Raw genomic sequence first — 27,906 nt, 5'->3', positions numbered from 1 at the left:
TTTATCAAATCGGGGTACTATGTGAACGACACCATGTATAGACTCTATAGCTACAAAGTTATATAATTCTATCAATTTTAAGTGAGGACATCCATATAAATATGGGTTCCTTTTAGATTTAAAATCGTACCATTGAATTAATGCGAGATTTAGCGGTGGGTCTGTTAATACTTCTGCTAACAATAAGGCCTATAAATAATAAATATTTATTAATACTTTATAATAAATTATTACATAAATTGGAAAAATACCTGTATCCATAACAAAGTCCTTTGTCTGATATATAATCATTTGATTCTTCAGAATCCATTGAAATAGCTATGTCGCTAAACCATACTTTATTATGATACCTGTTTGTGCGCACGATTATGGCACCATTTTCCAGTGTTACCGATCCGTATATGTTTATTCGGGTTTCACCAATAATTGTGAACCCATCAAGTAAATCTAGATATGAATCCAGACAACTTATAAATCTAGCAAAACCGGTCTGCATTTTATTATCACGGAATCTTTTTTTCATTAAAAAATGTATTTGCATCTTGAAAGAGAAATCAAAGAGTCTTGCAGAAAATTTACAAGTGCGAGGTGTTTTTTGCCGGATTCACTGAATGTTGAGACATTCTAATAGATATTGCTTGACGTTTTATCTATTAATTTAATTTCCATCTTAAGTTATATAATAAATATATACAATAAATAAATTTCCAAATACTTACAGTTCGTAAAAGCTGAGGTTCGACATCTTTTTTATTGCTAATTCGGTAGGGTATTTTAACGAAATATTTGTGGAGACTTTCGTAAGTTTCTGTGGTATAGCCATTTATTGCGCCATAAGATCGTATTGAGTCAATAATGTGATAAACCCATGAATGCAATTTAGGCAACTTCAAATTGGAAGGAGAAACAAATTTAAAAGCCTTGACAAACATCCGCGCCCATCTATGTATTGCATCCTAAAATTTAAATGTTAATTTAATTTATTTAATTTAAATTTTCGATTTTACTAAAATTTTAATACATACATTAAATTTCTCCAAGTCACTTTCACTAAATTCTTCATATCTACTTAAAATATACATTTCATTCCAATATTCGTACAATTTCACAAGATCATCATTATTTACAAAATTATCTACTTCGTTATTATTTTCATCATATAAATTATCAATAACAAATATCATGACTTTCATCAAACTTCGATATTCATTAGCAGTTAATCTTGCAATTGACTGCAGTCCATTGGAAAAAATTTTAATGGCGGGAAAACGTGGAATTGCTGCTAGACGGCAATCTACTTCTTCAACTAATTTATTACCATTAACATGTTGCAATTTTAAGATATCGCACGTGAAGATAATTTGATAACGAAATAAACCCAAATCTAAATGATGCATTCTGTCAGGAACAGTAGCCAAGTAGATATTTATATTCCTTGATAATATAAATATTTATAATTAATATATATATATGTTATTATAATTATTTCTACTTTTGCATACTTACGGCAAATCCCAAAAAAAATTAGGTACAGATTCTATGCAAACAGATTTTTGTGTATCATTTTCAAAATATTTACGCATTTCATCATGAGTTCTTAGTATTACATCATTAACCGATAAGTTTATATTTGCAAGATTGTCCCTTTTAATTAAACAGGAGTGACATGGAAGGCTTGAATTGGAGGATTTATAAACTAAACAAAAACTTGCGGCTTCTGGCCAATCTGCAATAATAGTTGAAACTCTAGGATAAAACCAGGTATTTTCATTATTTATAAAAAGGTCTATACCATCTTTTAATAAAATAATTGGTTCTAGTAAATGACGTAAAGATTTATGAAAGGTATCACGAACCAGATCTTTATTTGCAGCTTCTAAAATTGGTAAATATCCCAAAAGTTGCTTTGCATCCTGTTTATTACGACGCCATATTGGAATATTGCCTAATGAAATATATATTGGATGCAATTGACTTTTTCCTAATGTATCTGTAGTTGTTGCATCTGAATATAAAATAATTGATAATAATTTGGAACCAGTAGGTAAGGATTCTTGCGTAGTTTTCCACCATTTTCCAGTGTTTTGTTCACTGTAAATACTTTCTCTATTATACTATAAAATAATATAAATAAATTAAAATAAATATTATTTAAATTATTGAATTAACTAATATTTACTATTTACCTCATAGTTTTCGTAAGATAGCGCAAAATTTTGTGTTATGTCAGGAACAGTTAAGATATTTTTGATGCACTGTATTAAGTTTTGATAATAAAGAAAATAATCTTTATCCTTATGTTTTGTTATAAGAACTTTACTAAATTCTAAATTAGAAAACTTCATATTATTCATAAATGCTCGTCCCTGTTCAATATTTTTTGGTAATGGTGATTCTGTAAGATTTGAATGTTTATTAAAAAAACGTATTATTTCATTACCACCTTTATTGTTTATTTTATATTTCGTTACTAATAACATTAGATCTTTATAAGCATCATTAGGAAATTCTGTGCAAGTTTTGGTATTGAGATTTTTGGGTTCTTCAAAAATTTCAGGCTCTTCAGATGAATCTAATATATTTTCAAAGTTACTATCTTCAAGGCTCATCTCTGATATTGCACTTCCAATACTGTCAAATGACATATTTTGTACATTATTATCATCATCCACCTAAAATTATAAACCAAAATGAGTTAGTATAATTTGAGCTTTTTCTTTAAAAAGAATAATCTGGAATAACATAATTACCTCAACTTTATCATTTTCATATTCACTACTTAGATTACTTCTTGTATCCATTTCACTGCTATATTTTTCACTATCATTATTATCATCATCATCTTCTACTTCTACTTCTACATTTTTTAAGCATTTTTGGGCGTGTTGAGTATATGCAAAGCGTTGACTGAATATTCGCATACAAAGGGGGCATTTGAAACTCATGTTACTAAATTAACGCGTCAAATTTGATGAAAAGTATCAATTCACTATTTAATTTATATGAGATTATGTGTGCTAATAAAATTATATTGCAAATTCATTGTAAAAATTTAATGAATTAATTGAATGGATTACAATTGATTGAGTTATTTGAATAGACACGACTACGCAAATTTACGCATTAATGAATGGAACTGGCTGTAAGAATCTGGTGGCTAATATCGCGGAATCATTCGCAATTTTACGCATTATAGCAAAATTTAAAATATGCGAAACACTCAGCAATTTTGCTGTCGGGAACTTGCCGAGTTCGTGGGATTGGCAAATCTAAAAATAAATGTAACAAGTCTATGATGTACCATATAAATATTGTTTATTATTTTATTTACTATTTCAATTTGCCGGCAACCTGCCAAGTGAATCTGACAGCAAAAGTGCTGAGTGTTTCGCATATTTTGAATTTGCTGTAACGGGCTGTAAGAATTCGGATGGCCGGCTAATCATCTGATAATCAGCCGCAAATTTATTGGCTTAACACGGCAAATCACTTTTACAATAATGGACGGATGATCAGCCACAAATTTATGCGATAATCAGGTTATAAGCGCTATCAATCTGATCAGCCAAATGAGTTCACTGGCTGCAACTTTTTTTTCCATGCATAAAAGCCCCGACATGTGTACGTTATTTTTTTATTTTTTTAAATAAATTGGATTTGATTAATATTTCGATTGTACTATGTATGTGCTTTTACGAGAGTTTTTTTTTAAAGTTCTCTTATGAAAGTGTTACAATATTTTTTCGTAATATCACGATGCAAAATTTTTGCATTAGTACATTCATTTTTCGTAATATTTCGCATTAGTTCATCCATTTTTCGCAATATTTCACAAGTTTTTTTTCTTTTTTATAGAATGGCGGAAATTACCTTATGACAGCTTGCCTCCTTTTTCTGAATTTCTGATTCATGTATTTCCCCCTTTTTCCTCATCCTTTTCGAATTTTCTAGTTCACCTTTTTCTCATATATTTCCTCTTTTTTCTCATATATTTCCTCCTTTTTCTCATATTTTCGTTTCAAATTTATTATCATAATGGCTACAAAGCGCGAGAAACGAAGAATTGACGATAATGAAAGATTTTCAAAACGTAGTACTGAGGGTAGCGAAGCTGAGAAGCGAGTGAGAATATCCGATGATAGTGTTGATGGTATATATGACATAATATGTATCATATTCTTTATAAAAAGAAATTATATAATATATAGTTAAATTATATTTTATTGTTAAAGTTAATAAAAAAACAATAGAAAAACTATTAAGAACCAATTCGCAGATAATTTCTAAGCTTGAAGTTCTTATCACCGGACAAAAAAATCTCGAAACCCGTCTCTCGAGCATAGAAAAAAAGCTCAACGATAATAACAAAAATAATAATAATACAATAGATCCGGAGTATGTAAAGGTAATAAAGATGAATATTATTTAATGTAAACCTGAAATGCTAACCTCGTTTGATTAGGAGCTCGTTAAGAAGGTGTCGAAAATTTTATTTGAAAATTTTGTTTATCCTTCGCAAAGACGAGTACAAACTCGCTACCGAAAAATATTTAAAAGACGAAAATCCGGAATTTATGCGCCAGTTCAAAAAAAATCAATGGATTATTTTTTTCGAAAAAAAAATTGCCCCGACTGTAAGTTAAAGCAATTATGAATTTTATTAAATTTCATACTAACATTTTTTTTTAATAGTTAGTACAACAACATAGAAGCATACGAGGGACGTTCACGTCTAGAGTTAAAGACGTTATGTATTCTGTTTTCGAAGCGACTAGGCGTAAATTACCGTCTATTAACAACAGGCATTTAGTCAATCAAAGATTCGAGAATGGAAGAGTAAGGCGGAGGTGAAAAGATGTTACAACAACCTATTTAAAAAGGTTAAAGATGGGCAACCTACGACATATATGTCGCTGATAATTGATAAGTTGCGAAAAGAAAATAAAAATCCCTCAAAAACACAAATAGCGTATGCGATTAGCATATGTGAAACGTACTTAAATCCTAATAATCAAAACATTCAAATGAGCGAAAGTATAATGAAGTCGAAGATAATCAACAACTTAGTAAGTTTTTAATTTACAATTTGCAAAATGTGAATTATTTGAATTACAGTTTATTTATTTATTTATTGATTTTTAGCAAAAGTTGGAAAATAGGGATAAATTTACACATTCGGACGATGATTCTCATGATGGTAATGATGTAGACGATGGTGGTGATAGAGCAGCTGACGATAGAGCAGGTGCGGCTGATAATGGTGTGACTAACGATGGTAGGCCTAACGATGGTGCGGCTAACGATGATGCGGCCAACGATGGTGCGGCCAACGATGGTGCGGCACGCGGCGGCCACGATGGCATAGCTGACGATGATATACTTTCTATTGACTCTTATAACACGGAGGAGGAAGGTCGGTATGTAAATAGTTTATTAGAGAATTATGGGTTGCATAAAAAATAAATATTATTTTTTATATATATCACACGTAATAGCATTTTTTTTACCATAATTAATATAGTTTTAATAAATAAAATGGTTATTAATTCTTAACAACACGGGTGTGACATAAATAAATCGTGGCTGAAATTTGTGTTCAATTTGTGTTCAATTTGTGTTGATAATTCTGGTAAAAATTTGTTAATTTTGGCCAAATTTCGTTAAATTTGTTAAATTTGTGTTGAATTTGTGTTGATAATTTTTAATTTATCACGAGGGGATAATATTTAGTAATTGTGCATATACAATTTCTGTGATTTTTTAAAATGCGGATTTCCGTAATTTTACGATATCGTATTTTCTGGCCAATCAAAATTAGGCTGATCCTTGCATGTGATTTAATCATTTAATCATTTAATCGTGCACGCGTTTTTGTCTTATTTATTTTTGTTTCTTATTTCTTTATTCTTTTGTTCAATATTTTTAATTTTTTTGTCTCTTCTTTCTATTTATATTTCTTTAATTATATACAATATATTTACATATATTTCATAATTTATTGCTTTGCAGGTATAGAAATATTTGTTTATTAATACTAATTATTTTCATTTTTTTTTACCTCTTTGTTATTTTGTATCGTAATACTAACAATAATATCCATGTTTCCTTTATTCCTTTTTACTTGTACTTTAATACTAACGATACTAACAATACTAACAACATGTTTATTTTTTCCTTTCTCTTTATTTCTTTATTCTTTTGTTCAATTACTTTGCAGGTATAGAAATATTTATTTATTAATACTAATTATTTTAATATTAACGCGTTTTTTTTTACCTCTTTGTTACTTTATGTCGTAATACTAACAATACTATCTACGTTTCCTTTATTTCTTTTTACTTGTACTTTAATACTAACGATAATATCCATGTTTCTTTTACTCCTTTTACTGTTTCTTTAACTCTTTTTACCTTAATACTAACAATAATAACAATATTTCTTTTATCTTTATATCTAATACTAACGTTACTATAGCTGTTTCTCTTCTTTTTACGTCTAATAATATTGTTACTCTACTTTTTCTTTTTTTTACTTTTATGTATTCTGTATATATTAATAAATACTTGTAATTTTTTATGATTATATCTAATAAAACATACATTATATAAACTTATAGTACAGAAAATGAAGTATTATTTATCGAAATATTTTGAAATATTACGAAATATTAAGTTGTGTAAAATCACAGAATATTACGAATCGTCAAATTATGGAACATTACGCATCATAGAATTTCGAAATATTTTAAAAAGTTGCGAAGTATTACGCAGTAAAATTACGGAATATTACGAATCGTAAAATTACGAAGCCTTGCATACAGTAATATTTCGAAATATTTTAAAAAGTTACAAAATATTACGCTTACGCAAACTTGCGGCGGGTCTGAAAACTTACGAAATATTATGTAAAATTACGAAATATTGCGAACCGCAAAATTACGGAATATTACAAATCGTAAAATTACGAAGCTTTGCATATCGTAATATTTCGAAATATTTTAAAAAGTTACAAAATATTACGCTTACGTAAACTTGCGGCGGGTCTGGAAGCTTACGAAATATTATGATGTGTAAACTTGCGCAACTTTTCGCACTATATAATTTCCTGATGATGGTGTTTGATTATTTATATAAAGGTCAAATTTTCCTGTCATATTTGTTAACATACTAAACGCCTGATCCATTTTGGCTTCAAAATTATCTAATCGTTGTGTATTTCCTTCTTGATTTTTTGGGGACGAAGGTGATGTACCCAGTGCAGTTGATGGTTCATATATGAACTTTTCTGTCTTAACTATTTTATTTACTTCATTATCTTCTTCCATAGGAGATAATGTATGAGTTTGTACATTTGGCGAAACATTCTTTTCAATATATACATCACGTGTTTGTTGAAATTCTTTTACCCTCTTATTATTATTATTCATGAACGTATTATCATCTTTAGCAAATAATAGATCTACTTGTCTATTACTCATCATCTCAGCTTGATTAATATGATTAATTTCTAAATTTGAAACCCTCTCATTCAATTTTTGTATCATATTCATGAATTTTTCCATCTGTCATTCCAATCTATCCAGCCTATCACCCTTATTATTAACTGGTATAGGATTAATATTCTGTTGATTCCAAGGTTTTCTTACTGGATCTCGTATCTCTTGTTGTTTTCCTTTTCCTTTTTAAGATTGAGATGGACCTTGACTTGATGTTAAAACATTTGCTCTCACATTGGATACTGTCTTAATTTTCTTTGCAGCCTCAGCATAACTTGAAGGACCTTGTAATGGCATTTCTTGTTCGACTTGCTCATCCCAATTGTGCATACCTTCTGACTCATCCGATTGATATTGTGAATTTCTAGGGAATAATGGTCTGAATCCTATACTTGGTCTGGATGCTTTTACTCCATATCTACTATAAATCTGTTGATACACTTCGTGTGTTGATGACAAGTTTCTTTTCCTTTGATTTTCTGGACATGTTCTGACTCGATGATAAGGAGAACCGCAAACATGGCACGTGACTGCATCATAATTAACGAAAACTAAACCTCGATTGTTAAAGAGAATTTTTTTCCTAGGGCATTATTAAAGTCGTTCTCATTATCAAAAAAGACAAATGCAAACCTTTCTTTCTCATAATTTTTTGAAAACCTATTCTTAGGTACGAAACATGATTTCGCCTTCATTTGTATAATAATATCTTTCAAATCTGCAGCATATGTACCAACTGGTAAATTAGCTAATTTCAACCCATATTTAAAACGTAAATTTTTTTCATCCTTGATTAAATTAGATGGAAAAATCCTGAATGCATACTTGCAAAATCTCAATGACCATAAGTCTTTAAATTTTTCTTCTACTTGTTTACCGTTGAATCTAACTACTACTTCATAGCATAAATTTTTTACATTAAACTTGAGGGTTTTAATTGGTCCGAAACTTTTCAAATATACTTCTAACATCTGCTTGTCCACATCTAGTGGAACATCCCAGATTTTAATTTCATAATCATTAAGATTATCATGTTGCTGATTGTTGATTACTTCCAATTTAGCAAATCTTACATCATTATCATCTGCAATTTTCTTGGCACAAACTTCAGCCGCTTGTGCTTCTGTTTCATATGTTGCTCGAATCACCTTAATACCTTTAATGAAAGTTGGTGCCAATGAAATTAGCCCAAGCACATCCGAAATTTTCCTATAGACAAAATTTTTCTTAGCAATAATATTATCGCCTGGAAGACTGTCTTGCAGGATGAAGATACTAAAACGTTGAGTCTTCTTAATAATAGTCCAACCGTCATCTTTCTTCGCTTCTTTAGAAGTTGTATTCTGACTAGGGTGACTTGCGTTAGTTTGAGCATGTATAGAGGTCTCAAGCCCTACGTTAATATTACTATTCATCTGTATATGTTGCTGAGCTATCGAAGAGCTCATCGAAGCAGCCAAAATGCTACTTCCTGATGGTTGGGTAAATTCTACCCCTTCCATATTACTTTTCCCAAATTCTATAACGAAAAAACAATATTTTCTATGACTTAAACAATAATAAACGAAAAATATTTCTTCAAACTACTAGTGTGAAATTTGTAACTGAACAATCGGCGGGAAGAGTTTCCAGACTAGTAGTATTAATATTACAAATATTCTGCTAATTTTACATCTAATAATATATAATAAATTGAAATTAATTAATTGCGTGTAATATAAATCTGATATAATAAATTGATAAATTAAGTAGCAATTTGGAATCAATCGAAAGCATGTATTGATTCTATATTTTAATTTTTTTTACAATCGGACATAGCCTATTGATTACTTTTTAATAAATTATGTGTATATATTGATACAATTAACTAAAATGACATCAATCGGTAAGCTACTAAATAAGAAAAATGGATAACAATAGGTTAATCTAACAAGTAAATAAAAAAAAACTGAATAATAATAAGGTCAATCCTATTAATATCTAGTTGCGAACGAATAGGTACCCTATTGATAACCTTACTCTGCACGATTGGGGCCATTTTATAGTTACCAATCGGGTACCCTGCAAAAATAAATAAAAAAAATCGGAGACCATCTAGGTCCTTTTAGGATAGCCTAGATGGTCCCTGATTTGGCAGCTTTCGATCTGTATTTATTTACATAATATTTATTAAAATTGTAATGCATTACAGTCACCCCTCTCTACAACGAACCTTGATATAGCGAATAATTTGATATAACAGATCATCCAGTGTAGTACCAATTTTAAATATAAAATAAACCTTGATATAACGAAGTTTACTATTTATTTACTGTATAATGTAATACAAAGTAAAGTGTGTGAATTACTTATATAAACATAACATTTGATATAACGGATTTTTTTACAACGAATTTTTTTTTCATTATAACGAAGAATTATTGCGGTTTTTAATTGAACATTCTTTAGTAATACTGGTAAATTTTTTGTAATTTTTTATATAAGATAATTTACCCCTTGTTATTTTGTTAAATATTGTAATAATTATTTATATAAAAATAGATTTTTACACTGTACTTATCGTTATTTTCATTTATTCCTCTCTTTTGATATCAATAATATGCCAAAAGAAACTCCTAGAAAGCGTAAATCATTTACATCAGCCCAAAAAAAAGAGATTTGCTTAAAGAAAATATCCACTCCTTTTTTAAAACAAAAGGACTTAGCAAAAGAATATGATGTTAGTGAAGGAATAGTGAGTGATATTCTGAAAGAGAAAGACTGATGGCTTGCAATTAAGGATGGTCATCGGTCCTACCGGTCCTACTCGGTCCTGGACCGGTCGGTCCCAGGACTTGTAGGACCGGACCGCGGTCTTGCATTTTTTTGTGGCGCAGTAGGACCGGTCCTGAGGACCGACCAGTCCTCATACCGGTCTTCATATAATAAATGATTTTTATATTGAATAAACCTATTAATCTGACAAAGGTCTTCATAAAATAATATAAAGACCGGCCATTTCTAAACCAATAAATAATAACAATCACTCTTCCCACTTGTAGAGTTGCTTGTCAAAACGCTGAAACTCCGAAACTCCAAAAAAGCGTTTAAGCGGAATATCTCATCATTCAGTGATCATAAAAGGATGAAACCACCACCATTCGAATCGTCTCAGCGAGACGCGTCGAATGGTGACTAAATCATGTTTCTAGGATCGATAGATAGTCAGTAATTATTAAATTTATTATCAAATAGTTTTGCCGACGTAATTTTTTTTTATCGATTCTAAAATCATGATTTTGATACCATTCGACGCGCTGCAGCGAGACGATTCGAATGGTGGTAAAATCATCCTTTTATAATCACTGGATAGCGAGATATTGCGTTTTGAAGTATTTTTTCTCAAAGCTTTAAATTTTGCATGACGTTGTGATGATATCCAGGTGATTTGTAAAAAAAAAATTTATATTAAAAACCATCCCAATTAGTGTTCATTTATAAAACAAGGCTATTCCTAATAAAGTTAGGGAAGAAAATCTTTTTTTATTTGCAAAAAAAAGAAAAAGACCGATCGGTCTTAAAAAGACTGCGGTCCTTAAAAAGACCGACGGTCTTATTATATGTGATACAGGACCGAAAGACCGCGGTCCTACACTAAGATGGACCGGTCCGTCTTTTTATGGTGTAGGACCGTAGGACCGCGGTCTTCTAGGACCGATGACCATCTTTACTTGCAATAGATAATGATTCATATCAAGCCAATTTAAAACGTGAAAAAAAAATTCAGTTTCCTATTATTGAAGAAGCTTGGATAGATAAAGCACTTCAAGCTGGACTTGTTCTTACTGAAAGTATTCTGGCAACAAAAGCATTAGATTTTGCCTTATTGTGTAATGAAAAAAAATTCAAAGCATCAAATGGGTGGCTTGATAATTTTAAAAAGAGACATAATCTTAAGCAGTACAATATTCATGTAGTGCACCAATTCAAGATCTTGATTCAATGAGAGAAAAACTTCGTCAAACATTAAGAGATTATGACCCAAAAGAAATTTTTAATTGTGATGAAACGGGTCTCTTCTAGAAAATGAAACCAAATCGTACAATATCTAATGGTCCTGTGACCAGAACTAAGCAATCTAAAGACTGTGTAACTATTTTATTTACCTGCAATTCAACCAGAACTGAAAAATTGCGCCCCCTATTTATACATAAATATGAAAATCCCAGAGTGCTCAAAAATATTAATAAAAATTCCCTCCCAGTCAATTATTATTGGAATAAAAAAAGTTGGATGCAGGTATCTATCTGGAACGATTATCTTAAAAAATTAGATTCTCATATAAGAGTACAAAATAGGCACATACTTCTACTTGTTAACAATGCTCCAACACATGCTTTATCTGAAAATACTACTCTCACAAATATTGTTATTGAATACCTTCTTCCAAATACCACATCTCACCTTCAATCCTGTGATCAAGGAATCATCAATAGTTTTAAAGTAAGAAGTAAACTTTATTTGTTCACTGTAAGTGTTTCAAATTTAATGTTGTTTTTTTATTTTAGGCACAATATAGAAAGTTGTATTTGCGTAATTGGGTTAAAGCTTTTGATAATTTCAATGAACATGGCACTGAACTTGATGAAATTGACATTAAAAAATGTATCAAATATATTGCACGTGCGTGGAATAATGTTACGAACGATACAATTAAAAATTGTTGGCTAAAAGCAGGTATTATACCTGAATATGGTGAGCCAAGTGATGATGAAAGTGTCAACCGTGAAGCTTATGAGAACAATGCTGATATACAACTTGAACTTGAACGCCTAAGGGAGTTGGAAGAAGTTCAAGTCTTAATAAATAAACTCGGTTTCGAAAATTCTTTCACAGCTGAGAAATTTGTTCTTTATGACGATTTTGAGGTAACAACGGAAATGATTTCTGATTATGAAATTTTAAAAGCAGTTCAACCTAACAACCAAGAAAAAGAAGAAATTGAGGAGGAACCTTTATCAACAATAACTCATAACGAAGTTATTAAATGTTACGATAAAGTGATCTTATATTTACAATGTCAGGAAAAAAATTATGGTTCAAATGATGAGGATATTAAGTTTATAAAAAAATTAAAAAAAGAAGCTTTGAGAGAACGCTTTTGTTCTACAAAGCAAATCAATCTTGATAATTTTGTTAATGTAATTGAATAATTCTATTAATAAAAATTTATAATTATATCGATTTTATGCTGACATAATGAATTTGCACTGTGACGTATTAAATTGCATTGACATAATTAATTTTTATTATCAACAAGCTAAAATAAAATTTTAAAAAGTATTTTCCGATCAAGCAAAATGACGGCTACAGCAAAATCATTTAAAATAAATATTTATTCCCGCTTTAATAAATCATTTGCTGATGAAAATATCATTGACTGATTCTTTATTCATAACACTGCATCAATCATAGCTTTTTTAAGGCTATTCCCTATAAAAATAAAGAAAAAAGAAACATTAGAACATTTCTTTAAGTCAATCTACAAAAACTCCCTCCATTCAACTTACCCGAGGTCTCCAATACCGTTCCCAAGTTATTTCCTACAAAAATAAAGAAAAAAAGAAATGTTAGAATGTTTCTTTTTAATTAATTTTACAAAAACTCCCTCCATTCAACTTACCTGAGGTTTCCAATACCGTTCCCAAGTTATTTCCTACAAAAATAAAGAAAAAAGAAATGTTAGAATGTTTCTTTTTAATTAATTTTACAAAAACTCCCTCCATTCAACTTACCCGAAGTCTCCAATACCGTTCCCAAGTTATTTCCTACAAAAATAAAGAAAAAAGAAACGTTAGAATGTTTCTTTTTAATTAATTTTACAAAAACTCCCTCCTTTCAACTTACCCGAGGTCTCCAAGACGTTCCCAAGTCGTTCTCTACAAAAATAAAGAAAAAAAAGAAACGTTAAAACGTTTCTTTAAGTCAAATCACAAAAATTCCCTCCATTCAACTTACCCGAAGTCCTCCAAGACCGTTTCCAAGTCTTTCCCTACAAAAATAAAGAAAAAAAGAAACGTTAGAATGTTTCTTTTTAATTAATTTTACAAATTCTCGCCTTTCAACTTACCCGAGATCTCCAAGACGTTCCTACAAAAATAAAGAAAAAAAGAAACGTTAGAACGTTTCTTAAATTAATTCCTCAAGCTCCGCTCCCTCCATTCGACTTACCCGAGATTTTCAAGACCGTTACCTGTTGTTTCCTGCAATAATGAATAAAGAAAGAAACATTAGAACATTTCTTTTAAGTTAATTCTCCAAATTTCCTCCATTCAACATTTATTTCAACTTACCCGAGGTCCTTCAAGACCGTTCCCAAGTCATTTCCTACAAATATAAAGAAAAAAGAAACATTAGAACGTTTCTTTACCCAAACTCCTCTTTAGAACTTTACCATTTTTCGTTTTTCCCTAAAATCTAGAAGTCCGTTTCCTACAAAAATAAACAAATCCCTTTTTTTTTTAAGAAAAACTGAAAAATTGATTATAATTATTAATAAAACTATTTTTTTTTTCAGTTTTTTAAACTGAATTTATATTCGGTTTATTACTAGTAACTTTTTTTTTTTAAAAAAAAAATTATCCACAACGATCAGTCGATCAGTGGTAAAATCGATATAAATCATATGACCGAAACGAATTATTCAGTATAACATAAGGCCAGTTCATAATTGTTCGATCAGCATTTTTGATCGGGTTACACTAAAATTGTGACAAATAAAATTCACCTCGAGAACGATCAACTAGCCGATTTTTTGACCCACCAAAAACATAGATCGCTATGATCGAGTTGATAAAATAAGGGTAAAGTACGCGTAAAAACGTATACTAGACGCGTTTTTTCTTTCTTATTTCCTCTCTACCAATGGAATTTCTGAAAGATCCTTTAAACAACCCTCAAGTAAATATTTCATATAAAAATAACAAGTTACTAAGGCCTATTAAGCCTAGAAATTTATACCCTTCGCCTTCTACTGGGATTTGTGAACAAAGTAATGTGGATTTATACCAAAATCCCTTACTAACAAGACAAAGTTATGTTGCTCCTAGTTTTTATATACAAAATGGAAGCAGTTTTGGCCAAAGCTTTTCTGGGCCTAACTATTTTGAGAGAGAATCTGCAGAGTTACAAAGATATCAAAAAGAAAATGTTGTTGATGATAAAGTTTCTGATGTAGAAATTAATCATCAACAAGAAAAAGAAAAGATTAATGACGAAAAAGAATTAACAGTGAGTAAAAGTACTTTATTAATTTTTTAGTTGTAATTTATTTTATTTTAATTAAAATTAATTTAGGATGTTAACTACAAAAAGAAATCTAATAATAAGCGTAAATCTGGTAATGAGGGCGAGTCTAATAACAATTGGCAAGTCTATGAAGTTGATATTTTACTTCAATACATTGCAGATAATTTTGATGAGTATACAAAAGGTAATAAAACTAAATTGTTTAATGAAATGTCCGTAAAGGTACTAAAAAATAAAGAGCCTAATGCTATTAAAAGCAAGTTAGCAAGGATGATCAAATACTATGGTGAGGTTAAAGCTCATAACGAAAAATCTGGTGTAGAGAGAAAAGACTGGGATTGGTATGAGAAAATGGATGCTATTTTTGGTACTCGCGAAAATATAGCACCTTCTTTTATAGTAAATAGATCTACTGATATTGATGGCGAAGAATCTTCAGGTATGGAACCTAAAACACCTAAAAGATCAAAAAAAAAATAATGTAGATACTATTGCTATGGCTATTTCTACAATGAGTGAAACTAGAGAAAGAGTATGGGAAAAAAAGCTTGAGTTAGAAAAAGAAAGGATTGAAAAAAATCATACTATTGAAATGGGTAAATTAGAAGTAGAAAAACAGAAATGGGAATTTGAAAGAGAGAAAATGAAAATGGAGCATGAATTAAAATTGAAAGAGATGGAATTTAAACAATCAAACAATATGAACTAATGAAATAATATTCTCTTATAGGATAATCTTAGTATATTTTTTTTTTCTAATAGCTTTAATATAATTTTCTTTTTTGTAAATAGTGATAAGTTTATGTAATAATTTTACAATAATAAAGGTTTTATTTTGTAGTGTTCAATATTTGTATATACTGTTTGCACAATATTCATAATAACATTTACAGATGACATTCATATAACGTTAATATTATGATAAATTTATTTAGGAATTAAATGAATTTTATTAATGATTAATAATTAGATTCATTAATTGCTCTCTTTTTCTTTCTCCTTCTCTTTTCATTACTATTTCATTTTGATTTATATCTTCATCATTATCACTATCATCATCACCATCTTCATCATCATCATTTTCATATAATTCTTCTACATTATCATTATTTAGTTCTAAAAAATTATGTAAGATGATTGCACATTCAGTAATTTTTACAACAGTAGAAATATCTCTAACATTTAATTCTTTTAAAGCAATAAATCTGTTCTTTAATCTTCCAAATGCATTTTCAACTACTACTCTATGTAAAGAATGAATTACATTAAATCGAATTTGTGAAGGATTTTGAGAATTTACAAAAGGTTTAATTAAAAAAGTAGATATAGGATATGCTGAGTCTCCAAGTAAATATTCTTCTCCTTTAATAATTTTAGAAACATTTCGATAAAAGTATGAATTTTTATAAACCTTAGCATCATGAACTGAGCCAGGCCATCCAATCTCATAATCTATAAACATACCTCTGTAATCTACAATTCCTTGCAATTGTATAGAATATCTTTTTTTTCTGTTCCAATATGTTTCAGGTTGCCTTAATGGCGCATTTGCTAATACAATGTGACTACCATCTATTGCATCTATAACATCTTCCATTTCGCCAATATTTTTAAATCCTTCATGTATATTCTGCTTGGCTTCACCTGTTGGCCATTTAACCAAAGTTTTTTTTAAAGAAAAAATCGCAATCATTACTCTTTTACAGTATAAATAAACGGTTCCTTCTGCAATTCCAAATCTTGAACATAATCCAAATATATCTTCTTTAGAACCAATTCTTCTCAAAAAAATTGCAAGTTGTAATTCAACAGGAGCTTGTGAATGATTACTATTATTTTGAAAAATTGGATGAGTAATTAATAGGGAAACAAGCTTTTGAAAATTTATAGAGTTCATTCTAATGATTTTTTTAAATCTACAGTCTTCATATTTTGGTAAAATATAATTGTACCAATCTTTTGATTTTGCTACATGATAAGATCTTTGCTCTAAATATCTTATTCCAAGTAATGAGGTTAGTCCAAGCATTACCAAATCATCCTCTTCTTCTTCACTTGAATCACCTTCTTCCTCAAATAAATCTTCATTTTCCATATCTTGACAAGCTGTAATAACATAAAAAGATAATAATTCCCTTATTTTCTTGTGTTTAGACATTTTAACTGCTGTAAATTTTTAATTATACTTTATAAGAATAAAAGTAATGACTACGCGACAACTTTTGTATTCATAGATTAATCAATATATGCGATCAAGCATTTCAATTATGAACGTTGATCATGAAATTTAGTGTAACCCGATCAAAAATGCCGATCGAACAATTATGAACTGGCCTATAGTTACACCGAAGAATTCGCTATGTTACACCAAAGAATTCATTATAGTGTTAATAAAATTGCTTATAACGAAGGCCTGATCAGCCAGAACGCAGGGTTCGTTATATCGAAAGAAGACTGTATTTATACATATTTTGCATTAGGAGTTTGCTATTTATCACTGGCGGTGATCATCACCGCTATCACGTGATAATATTTAAATCACTTCGATTATAATTAATAAAGCGCATTAACAGTTAAATTTACCACAAACGTAATTTATTTAATTTATTTACAAAATGCCGCTATTCCTAAACTTAAACTCTAAAAATTTATAGCATGTTATACATACGCGTCTATCGTAATTCTAAAATTTGATTAAACCAATTAAATATAATACAATGTACATAGCGGCTGGTGCATTTTTATTAGCTACCCTACCAAACTCTACATTTACTAAACAACCCGTTCAGAAGCTTTATGCTTTGCGCAACTTCTAATATTATGACCTTTTTCTAAACAATAACTACACGTTATGGAAGAAAAAGTTATATTTTGTTTATTGGCCATTTCTGTTACCGCTTTATAACATTTCGGAGGATGGCCTTTTGGCTTGTGGTACTCTGGATTTGATATCTCTGGAATGCGATTATTATCTATCACAACTAATGGTTGTCGTTGGCAACTATCCTTTAAGGAAAGACCTTCTTGAACTTCTTCAATATTTAGTCCTGTAGTGTATCGATATTTCATTATAAATTGTGTGAGAAGTCCAGTCAGTTCTCCTGTTGCACCTTCTGTCACAGCAATTTGGACACTAGTTTTTGCCATAGACATCGCACTACCAAATTCGATCCTTTTATCAGCCGTTTTCTTAATAGTTGATGTATAAACGTTGCCTGTTCGAATTTGATCAATGTAGTGCAATAGTTTGATTGAGTAAGTTTTATTTCCTTGAGCAATTGTGGCGTATCTTGATGTTTCAGATGGCATAGACTCAAACCAACGCGTATGAATGAAGCCCATATGGAATACGGCTTTATCAGATTGAAGTAGAATACGATATTGATGTCAGCATGACATCCCTTGATTAATAATATTCATGCATGTACAAAATGATGTTGCGTCTGCAAGAATCGTTACATAGTGTGGTTTAGCTGTAGATGATGTTATCGTTATATAGCTAACCTCTCATATTTCCTGGATTTCGGTATTATTTAGGTTTGATAAAAGGTCTTGCAATCTGATTTGTAGCATATCATACATATATTCCACTATATCTGAAGGATTATTATCAGGTTCGTTAACCTTTAAATCAATTGGATTAGCATACTACAAACATTATATTAAAATGAAAGCTTTGTAACTACTCACTTGATCTATTGTAATTAATGTTCCCTGATATAATAATGCCTGTTTCATTTGTACCCTCTGAAGTGATAATGGTATAGGTGCTAAACATTCCTTTAAAATAGAATCAATGTCTTTAAAGATGGAGTCGTATGCTGATGGAAGACTAATTGTTGGGTTTGATCCATAATAATCATTAAGACGTTTGTAATATGATTCTTTATCTAATTCACGTTCGACTTCCCTTACTAGCTCCTTTAAAAGTGTACCACAGTCAAGATGCTTTTTAAGAACACCATTAATGAATTCGACCCATTGAGTTGACTCGACCCCTGCTGTGAATACCTTTCCAATAGCATACCTCGCCCATGATTCTCGGCTTGGATAAAGTTTTTTCTCAAGATAAGTTCGACATGGCTTATATTTTGTGAGCATCTCTTTATATCTTGATTCGAATTGGCATTGAGTATAGCTATTGTGCATGTGATGAAAATCTCCAATGAAATTATTGATCATCTCTCCATGCAATTTAGACTTAGCTTTCTTCTTTACATTTTCTGTAATATGATAGATACATAGTAGATGTCGAGTTTGTGGATAAGTCTTCTGAACGGCAGCTATCATCGCCAGATTGCCATCTGTAAATAACACAACAGGTGAAAGATTACTTGTAGCTTCTAAAGTGCATTGCAATATCCAATTATAGTCAGCTAACGTTTCATATTTTGTTAGTGCTTGAGCAAGGATCTTTGTTTTAAAGTTGTTGTCAATACCAACAAGTAAGCTAAGGGCCATTTCATATCGATTCGTCTTGGCTGTATTGTCTTATATGACAATATCGTGATATTTAGGCCAAAGTTCGTTATACTGTTGACTTGTCATCCAAAAAAGTCCAGTGAGTTCATTGGATGGTCCTTCCAATCGTGTTATAACAATAAAATCAGGATCCTTACTACGCTGCTCTATAAGATATGAGAACATCATTGCCGCATCAGACTCATCATGAATTCGAACTTCCCAGAACTTTTGAATTGCATTGTATAGATTTTTTTTCTTTATGTGATGTTGAGGAAATTCTTTAAGAAGGAGATCGTACTGTTGTCCAGCACTTAAATGTCCATTGATGGTGTAATGTTCAATTTTATCCAGAACTACTTGTGGAAAACGTTGATTCATAGGAGCAAGTTCCATAGTTACTGGATCACATTGATGATTATGAATATTGTTGAATTTGGTAAGATGTATAGCAGTCACGCGTTTTCCAAAATTAAATGATGCTTGCCATGAACAATTTGTTTTGGTTGTAGTAGCATCACGGTGTAATATAATATCTTCGACTTTCTTCGGTTTACTGATTCCAGATTTCCAACAAGTATAGACACGCCATCGAATGATCATTTTATCAACTTCATCAAGATCTTTACGGAATTTAATAGCAATGAATCCGTTTTGTTTTGCGTACTGATTGATAATTACATCAACCTCGTTTCAGTCTTTAAAAGTATCACCAACTTTTAGTATTACTTTGTTTGCATTCGTATTTTCATCGTTATAACGTCCATTTGTATTTTCGTTATCATCTATAACTACAATGTTTGTAGTTTGGAATGGTGATTGGCTTTGATGATCGAACTCTATAAACGGCGTTATAAAGTCAGATTGGCCTTGGTGATCAAACTCCATAAGTGGCGTTACAAAGTTAGTTTGGGATGTTGATTGGCCTTGATAATTGAACTCCATAAAAGGAATTACAAATGGTTGATATTCGAACTCCATAAACGGAATTACAAAATTAGTTTGGGATGGTGATTGGTCTTGATATTCGAATTCCATAAGCAGCGTTACAAAAGTACTTATTAAACACAGTTGGTACTCTTTTACAGTTTTACCTAAGTCTTCTATACAAACTAATTCTTATTGATGTAGGTTGCAAAGTGAAAGGTAAAAATGAAATCAGCGAAAACAACAATAATGAAATTAAATACTTTAGATACTAGTGATACTACTTCCTTACCTTCAAATTATTTATCAAACCACTTATAAATTGGCAACAATCGTTAGCTAAAGAAATCTTTATGGGTTTTAAGTGAGATACAAGACTGTCACAGGTCGAAATGCTAAAAATCGGCAAAAAAAATGGCGTGAAAAGCAGTGGCTATTCTTGGCTATTCTTGGCTATTCTTAGCTATTCTTGGCTGTTTTTGGCTATTTGCGAATTAACCTATACTATTTGTAAATAGTTTATATAAATTTGCGAATAGTTTATGCAATTCTAGCCATTTTTTTTGCCTGTTTTTGGTCATTCGACGTGTGTGTGAGAGAAAGTAACCGTGATAAAGCTAAACAATGACGAAAAGCATATGATAAAGTCGAAAACAATCACGCGTTGTGATAAATAATCATGCGTATAAAAAAATTTGCATGACACTGGTGATGATCACCCCTAGTGATTTATAGCAATTTTATTTTTTGGAGTATAAAAAATTCGCATGACACTGGTGATGATCACTGCCGGTGATTTGTAACAATTTTATTTGCATTATTATAAAAATTAATTTTTTTAAAAAAAAATAAAAAAAATATTACTAAAAAGTTTATAAAAATATTTTTACTATTATGTATAACCACCTTTAACATTAATAACAGCTTAGATTTTTTCTGGTATTATCTCAATTAATTTAGTATATATTTTTAATGCCGTTTTATTCTAAATTTGAAAACATACTTTTATACTGTATATAGGTTTAATGATGACCATTGTCATAAAATTTTTCTTGTAAATTGAGAATTATCCTGGTAAATTAAAATAAATGGTATTACAATTTTGGAATAATAAAGGACTTATAATTTGGCAAATTTTATCAAAACAGTACCATTTCTACAGAATTTCTAATTCAAATGTTGAGAAATTTTTCAGTATATAATTATTAAATTGTAGGAAATTTTAGGTAAATTTTTAGTAATATTATATAAATGTAATGTAAATTGTGGTAAATTTAGTCAAATTTTTAGTAATATTATGCAAACGTAATGCAAATTGTAGTGAATTTAGGTAAATTGTTATACAAATTGTAGTAAATTTAGTAATTTTTAGTAATATTATATAAATATATATAATGCAAATTGTGATGAATTTAGATAAATTTTTAGTAATATTATATAAACGTAATGCAAATTGTAATGAATTTAGGTAAATTGTTATACAAATATAATGTAAATTGTAGTAAATTTCATCACGTGCATTTAAGTATTTACTTAAAATACTAATAAAATACTTAACATATCAGCGGATTTGTTCACTTTTGCATAATGCTAAATTTTGAATGATTTTCATAATATCCGTCACCCAAAACTGGTTTGTAATGTCATAAAATCACCTGATTGAATATCACTTGACTAAATAATAAGTTGAGTGAAAATTTACATTTGCAAAACTTAAATTATTTAACGTAAAATGGACACAAAAAAACCCATTTCGTTAACAAAAAACCCATTTCCACCGCATAGTATTTTTAATGTGTATTATTAGAAAGTAAGTATGTTTTAATAAAACAAAAAGTAAAATAAAAATTTATATAGACACAATAGCTATGAATATTTATAAAAGTATTCTAAAACTCATTTAATATTTAAAAAATTTTTTTTTTTATAATAACTTTCATAAAATTGTCCATTTTTTGCATTTTTCAAAACATATTATTAATTCTTATTTATCTTGCTGTAGACAAAATAGGAACTTTTATATTCAAACAAATTGTAAGCATATGTATTATTGATTTTTACACAAAAAAGATTTAGAAGCTATTGTATAAAGTGAGATTTCACAACAGATATTATCAGTATTGCTAAGAATAATATTTATTGTATTTTGGTTTAAAAGAACTATTTATCAAATTTATCAAATTATTGTATTAATAAAACTAAATGAAATTTTTTTTATGTTCGTTCCAGGTCCTACTGCGCCATATGTAATAATTTGTGTAACAAAAGTACCTTAAAATAAACATGTTAATTAGAGGGTGAACAAATCCGCTAATATGAAAAATTAAATGGTTAATAAATTAAGGTTGCTTGTCGAAATTAAGTAATTTAGGCCAAGGCCGAAACTTTTTTGTAGCCGAAAGTTTAGGCAATCAAAAATAAATTTGCCGAAATTTATAATGCTAAAATTATTGCCAAAAGTCTGAAATTTGACCAAAATTATTGGTATAATTCTAGCCATTTTTAAGACGTAATTCTGGCCAGAAAATGATTGATATTATAAATTTCCTTTTTAGAAATTTGTGTAACCTTTGTGAAACTGATTTTACTAATTTTACTAGAAAACAAAAATTGCTTTTTTTGGAAATTAGTGTAACATCACATAACACAATGTCATAATTTCGGCTGAATTTTAATTTTGGCTAAAATTAAGACAGAGTTTTGGCCTAATTTTGGCATTTTCAGCATTTAATTTGATTGGCCGAAACCTTTCGGAATTAAAAACTCTTTCTCGTTGCTTTTTTGATCAAAAGTGGAGCAAAAGTTTGAACTTTCTAAAACCTTTATACGTACTTTCTACCTTACTTTTTAGTAAATTTTTAGTCAAAGCTTCGGACTAACGACTATGTCAAATAGCAAAACTTCAAGAAGAACGGCTCAACAGCCTGTCATTCTTATCGACAACCATAACTCAACTCTTCATCCTGCTTCCTCCAGCAAGCATACGAACAAGAAATCCAAGGTCTCTTCTGAGCTTTACACTTTACAGAAACCAGTTCAGCCTACTTCAACTGAGATTGATGAAAGCATTATTAAAGACGCTTATGCGCTTCCCCCTGGCACCGGCGATATTGCCAATACTCCTTTGACCTTGGACGTTTCGCCCAAGAATCCACAGCATAAAATTGATACTACAGACGCATCATGTTCTACTGCCCAATCCGGTGGATCTGTATCTACCGATATGGAAATGGATCAACCCATTGATCCTGCATCTACATCTACTCAACAAAGAACAATCCCCGTAGTACCAGTAGATTCTATTCTGATCTTGCCTAATCTGGTTATTGCGACTCCTGCAGACGCGGTTAAAGGCAAAAGTGCCTCTGATAAGAAAAACCTACATTAGGAGATTTTCGGTTCAATGGCGTTGCTACTGCTTCAGTACGTAATGTGGCCGGAAAATCCTATGTCTGCGCTCATTTCAGTGCACAATCAGATGTTGATGACGCACTCAAAAGAGATACTGCGTCACTAACTAACTCGCAAAAAGAAGGTGCTTCTGTGCCTACCTTTACTTTATTTACTACTATCAAACCGGATAAGACTGAGGACGAAAAGGCCGCAGCAAAAAATTGTACCATCCAGGTCATTGATATTTATTTATATAGAAAAGGTGCCAATGTTCGTGCTGCTTTCAGTAACTTCGGCAATATTGTAAAGCTATCCTTGGTAACTAAAGGTTTATACCAGAATGCATATATTCAATTTGATTCGACTGTAGCATCAACTTATTTTACTGAAAATGCTTGGTCACATTTCATTTATGAAGACGCTGTTAGGGTTCTTCCAGGACCCCGAAGAATACATATAATACTGGGATCCAATTTTGTATAAACTTACTATGTAATTTCTTAATAAGTCATATGTTTGAAATTGTATAACCAAATAGCAGTTACGCAAAAAGTCAGATTTTTATTTGTATAACAATAATGATTTTTACAATAAGTAAGATTTTCATTTTGTATAACGGATATTAGAATTTTTTTTTATATATGTTTAAAATTTTTTAAAGTTTTTTTTTATTTTTTGTTTAAGAAATTTTTAAGATATTTTTTAATAAAGAGTTTTTTTATTTGTTTTAAAAAACACTTGAAATATTTTTTAATAGAAATTGTTTTTTGTTTAAGAAGTTTTTAAGGGTTCGTTTAAAGACATTTTTTTAATAAAAATGAAGAAATTTTTTTAAAATTCATTTACAAAATTAAAAAAAAATACATTTTATTATATATCTCAGCATCCAGTGATCATAGAGAAATGAAACACAGCTTATTAGATTCGTCTCAATACGATGAGTCGAATGGTGGTAGTTTCATATTTCTAGGCGCGATAGATGCCGAGTTATGTGATAAAATGTAAAAATGCACAGTAGACGAAAATACAAAGTGCCGATGTGTGGTATAGCTCATCATCTATCACACCTAGAAACACGAAACTACTACCATTCGATTCGTCTTGTCAAGACGAATCCAACGAGCTGTGTTTCATCTTTTTACGATCACTGGGTGGTGAGATATATAACAAAATGTATTTTCTTTTATTTTGTAGTATACACCCAAATTTTTGCATAAAACTTACTATATTATACATATTGGGCATCAATATCTATCGGGTATTTAAAATTCTAACATGCAATTTTGTTTAAAAATTTTATTTAAGTTATTTTTTAATAATTTTTTTTAATAATTTTTTTTAAAAAAATTTTTTAAGTATTTGTTAGAATTTTTAAATAGTTTTTAATAATATTTATTAAAATTTTCAATAAAATTTATTTGAAATTTTTCTTTAAAATTTTTTTTTTATATAAACTCAGATTTATAATTGTATAATTTATAATAAAATTTGAACTTATGTGATGATTTTGTATAAAGCTTCTAATAAAATTAGGCGTATAAAGTTATATTAAAATTTTGGGTCTGGATCTGAGTTGTATATGTATTCTTCGGGGTCCTGTTCTTCCCTTGACTTTACCCAAAAATAAACAAGAAAATAGACAACTACACTGTTTTAAATTAACAGGTCTTCCTAGGAATACCAATGCTAGAGATTTAGTGGGATATCTCAAATCTATTAATGCACGTAAATGCACGTTCTTGTTTTCTTCCAAGGAACGCTAAAAATTATCACACCTTTAACTATGCTTATGTCAATTTTTTGACTGAAGAGGACATGGTTAAGGCAGCTCAAACTCACCATTCATACAAAGGCAAACCACTTTATTGGACTTCTCCTGATGCCCAATGTTGTAATTTTTGTGGTAACCCTGACCATTTAGCAAAAAGCTGTGATGATCGTTCGCAACAAATTAATCGAAACAAGAAATATAAGAATATTTACAATCGTTTCAAACCTGCCCAACATAGAGGTAATCGTCAACAATCTAAAAAGAAATCCTTTGCTGATGCAGTCAAAGGTAAAAATCAAAGTCGTCCTGGGAATAATAATGGAAATAACCGTACGCCTAATCCCAATCTTCAAAATGGTACTACTAGTGGTGGTTCTATGCATGATAATCAATTAGTCGATTCTCAACTTCACCAAGTTCGCCAAATGATGACCGAACTTCAATCAATGTTTAAAGGTCTCCAAGCCGAAGTGACCGCTCTTAACAGGAAGGTTGATGACAGAATTAAAAATAAATCTGTTTCTCATTCTCCTGTTTTCAAAAACCTGTTCCTTTTGTCCCTGCTCCAATTCCTTTACAAACACAAAAACAAACTGCTCCGGTTTCTCAAACTCCTATCTCCGTTGCGATTTCTACTTCTTCTGCTAAACGTACTCATACTGATGTCGAATCTTTTGGTTCTGGCTCTGATAACGACAACATTATCAAACAACAATCTGAAATTAACAGCTCGATGTCACTTATGTCCAGCAAACTTGATAAATTTATTAACTACATGGGCTTTAGCTCTTCACCTAATCTCATCGACGGAGGCGATGATGAGGAGAAACAAGAAATGGACTATGATCCATCTACTCATGACAACGAAGCTGGTGGCGAATTTTAATTTGTCACTCCTTCTTTAACAATTCCTTTTTACGTATCTACTTTCTTTTATCAGTGTGTTATAATGAACGTTAATAATAATATTAATAATTCAACCCCTCCTCCTAATGTATCTACATTTTCTACTAATACTTCATCTCTTAAAGTAGCAACAACAAATCTCAAATCATTAACATCTGACAAACAACAATATTTGTTAAACATGTTGGAAAATCAAAATATTCACATTTGTGGTATTTCAGAAACTTGGCGCACTCAGCATGAATCTAATCTATTATATAAAAATGATAATAGATACCAAGCATTCTTTTCCGCTCCTCCTGGCGACCAGGCTAAAGGTTCGAGTACTGGGATTATAGTTTCCGCCGATTATGCTAGATTTATTCAAGATCACAAGGGTTTCAAAGGCCGTGTCATGAAAGTGGATTTTTTCATGCGTGGCAATCAAAAGTTGAGGGTAATTCAAATTTATGGCTATTCTGGACACAACAAAAAAGATATCACTGAATTATGGGATCATGTGATTAAACTTATTAAAGATGCTCAACAACAACATTATAAGCTTATTATAATGGGCGATTTTAATATCAACTACCACAAATTTTTGCTATCTCAACGGAAACCCAATTACAAACCTTCCTACAAACAAAAATTGTTACATTTTTTGACTTATTCTGATAATTTAGTGGATACTATTCCGCTCTATCATGATGTTACCAACGATAATCCATATAATACACACAAAAATAATTCAGGTCATCACACCAGGATCGATTATATCTGGATCTCCCAAGATTTAGTTAACGATACTTATGCTAGTGATCAATTTAATCCTCAATATTCCACAGATCATATGGTCGTGTACGTGGAGTTTTGGACCAATAATTATTTTAAACTCCCTTCTCATGCCAAACAGCGACAACGTAATCGACAAAAAATGATTTATATGTATGATGATATGTCTCAAGATGACTGGCTAGAATTTTCTCAACATACTAAACATTTATGTGAATTTCGACATCTTTTTGAAGACGAAGTTGATGATGTCTACGATCTTAACAGGCTATGGGACGATACTCAACATTCTATTAAAGAGGCCGCGAACACTTACATTAAATATAGACAAACTACCTCCAAAAAAGATGGACATCCCTTAAGATTTTCATTGCTATATCGTAATATTCGTTTTTTACAAAAATTGGTAATTAGGCTTACCAATAAAAAATTCTTGCATAATGAACTTCGCACCAAACTTCAAGATGACTGGTTTTGTATTAAAGCCAAACTTTTTGAAATTACTGGAACTTATGAATCTGAGATTAATTTAGATGGGTTTCTTACTAATATCAATTTGGCCGCAAATCGCAAACAAATTAAAACACTTTGCCGCTCTTTAATGGCATTATTTAGTACCAAAATGCAAGAATACAATGAAGAACAAATGAAAAATTTTATTAGTAAACGTTGCGAAGATTTTATTGACAACAAAAAAGCAATGATTAATTCGATTGCTGAAAGAGAAATTCGCACTATTGTTTTAGACCGTATTGTACATGAATCTTTTGCTGGAACAACCTTGGTTACAGATCCTGTTCAAATCAGAAAACTTACGAATAATCATTTTCAACTTTGTCCTGGTGCTGTGAATCAAAATAAACCTATTCCTGATCAATGGAAAAATCAATAC

At 30.3% G+C, this 27,906-nt stretch overlaps 7 protein-coding genes across 7 annotated transcripts; 5 read left to right on the top strand and 2 right to left on the bottom strand.

Moving 5' to 3' along the window:
* Positions 1-4,035: 4,035 nt before the first annotated feature.
* Positions 4,036-5,463, top strand: OCT59_005272 (uncharacterized protein; the record flags this gene model as incomplete). Its single annotated transcript, XM_066138262.1, has 6 exons — positions 4,036-4,150; positions 4,233-4,395; positions 4,463-4,634; positions 4,693-4,836; positions 4,929-5,066; positions 5,143-5,463. The coding sequence occupies 6 exons, from the start codon at positions 4,036-4,038 to the stop codon at positions 5,461-5,463; spliced, it is 1,053 nt and encodes a 350-aa protein (XP_065997420.1).
* A 6,304-nt stretch (positions 5,464-11,767) lies between these two features.
* On the top strand, positions 11,768-12,687 carry OCT59_005271 (uncharacterized protein; the record flags this gene model as incomplete). The annotated part of the gene is made up of 3 exons (XM_066138261.1): positions 11,768-11,773; positions 12,043-12,139; positions 12,209-12,687. The coding sequence occupies 3 exons, from the start codon at positions 11,768-11,770 to the stop codon at positions 12,685-12,687; spliced, it is 582 nt and encodes a 193-aa protein (XP_065997419.1).
* A 239-nt stretch (positions 12,688-12,926) lies between these two features.
* On the bottom strand, positions 12,927-13,931 carry OCT59_005270 (uncharacterized protein; the record flags this gene model as incomplete). The annotated part of the gene is made up of 9 exons (XM_066138260.1): positions 12,927-12,967; positions 13,045-13,077; positions 13,158-13,190; positions 13,270-13,302; positions 13,382-13,413; positions 13,493-13,526; positions 13,605-13,624; positions 13,706-13,737; positions 13,929-13,931. The coding sequence occupies 9 exons, from the start codon at positions 13,929-13,931 to the stop codon at positions 12,927-12,929; spliced, it is 261 nt and encodes an 86-aa protein (XP_065997418.1).
* A 467-nt stretch (positions 13,932-14,398) lies between these two features.
* Positions 14,399-15,491, top strand: OCT59_005269 (uncharacterized protein; the record flags this gene model as incomplete). Its single annotated transcript, XM_066138259.1, has 3 exons — positions 14,399-14,764; positions 14,831-15,221; positions 15,268-15,491. The coding sequence occupies 3 exons, from the start codon at positions 14,399-14,401 to the stop codon at positions 15,489-15,491; spliced, it is 981 nt and encodes a 326-aa protein (XP_065997417.1).
* A 4,445-nt stretch (positions 15,492-19,936) lies between these two features.
* On the bottom strand, positions 19,937-20,281 carry OCT59_005268 (uncharacterized protein; the record flags this gene model as incomplete). The annotated part of the gene is made up of 1 exon (XM_066138258.1): positions 19,937-20,281. The coding sequence occupies one exon, from the start codon at positions 20,279-20,281 to the stop codon at positions 19,937-19,939; it is 345 nt and encodes a 114-aa protein (XP_065997416.1).
* A 2,773-nt stretch (positions 20,282-23,054) lies between these two features.
* Positions 23,055-24,046, top strand: OCT59_005267 (uncharacterized protein; the record flags this gene model as incomplete). The annotated part of the gene is made up of 2 exons (XM_066138257.1): positions 23,055-23,529; positions 23,595-24,046. 2 exons carry the CDS (start codon positions 23,055-23,057, stop codon positions 24,044-24,046), a joined length of 927 nt encoding a protein of 308 aa, XP_065997415.1.
* Positions 24,047-25,282: 1,236 nt separating this feature from the next.
* Positions 25,283-26,220, top strand: OCT59_005266 (uncharacterized protein; the record flags this gene model as incomplete). Its single annotated transcript, XM_066138256.1, has 2 exons — positions 25,283-25,881; positions 26,121-26,220. 2 exons carry the CDS (start codon positions 25,283-25,285, stop codon positions 26,218-26,220), a joined length of 699 nt encoding a protein of 232 aa, XP_065997414.1.
* Between the last annotated feature and the right edge of the window lie 1,686 nt (positions 26,221-27,906).

This window comes from Rhizophagus irregularis, chromosome 13 (genome assembly GCF_026210795.1).
Source record: "Rhizophagus irregularis chromosome 13, complete sequence".
Taxonomy (NCBI): domain Eukaryota; kingdom Fungi; phylum Glomeromycota; class Glomeromycetes; order Glomerales; family Glomeraceae; genus Rhizophagus; species Rhizophagus irregularis.
This window is presented reverse-complemented; position numbering and strand designations above follow the sequence as displayed.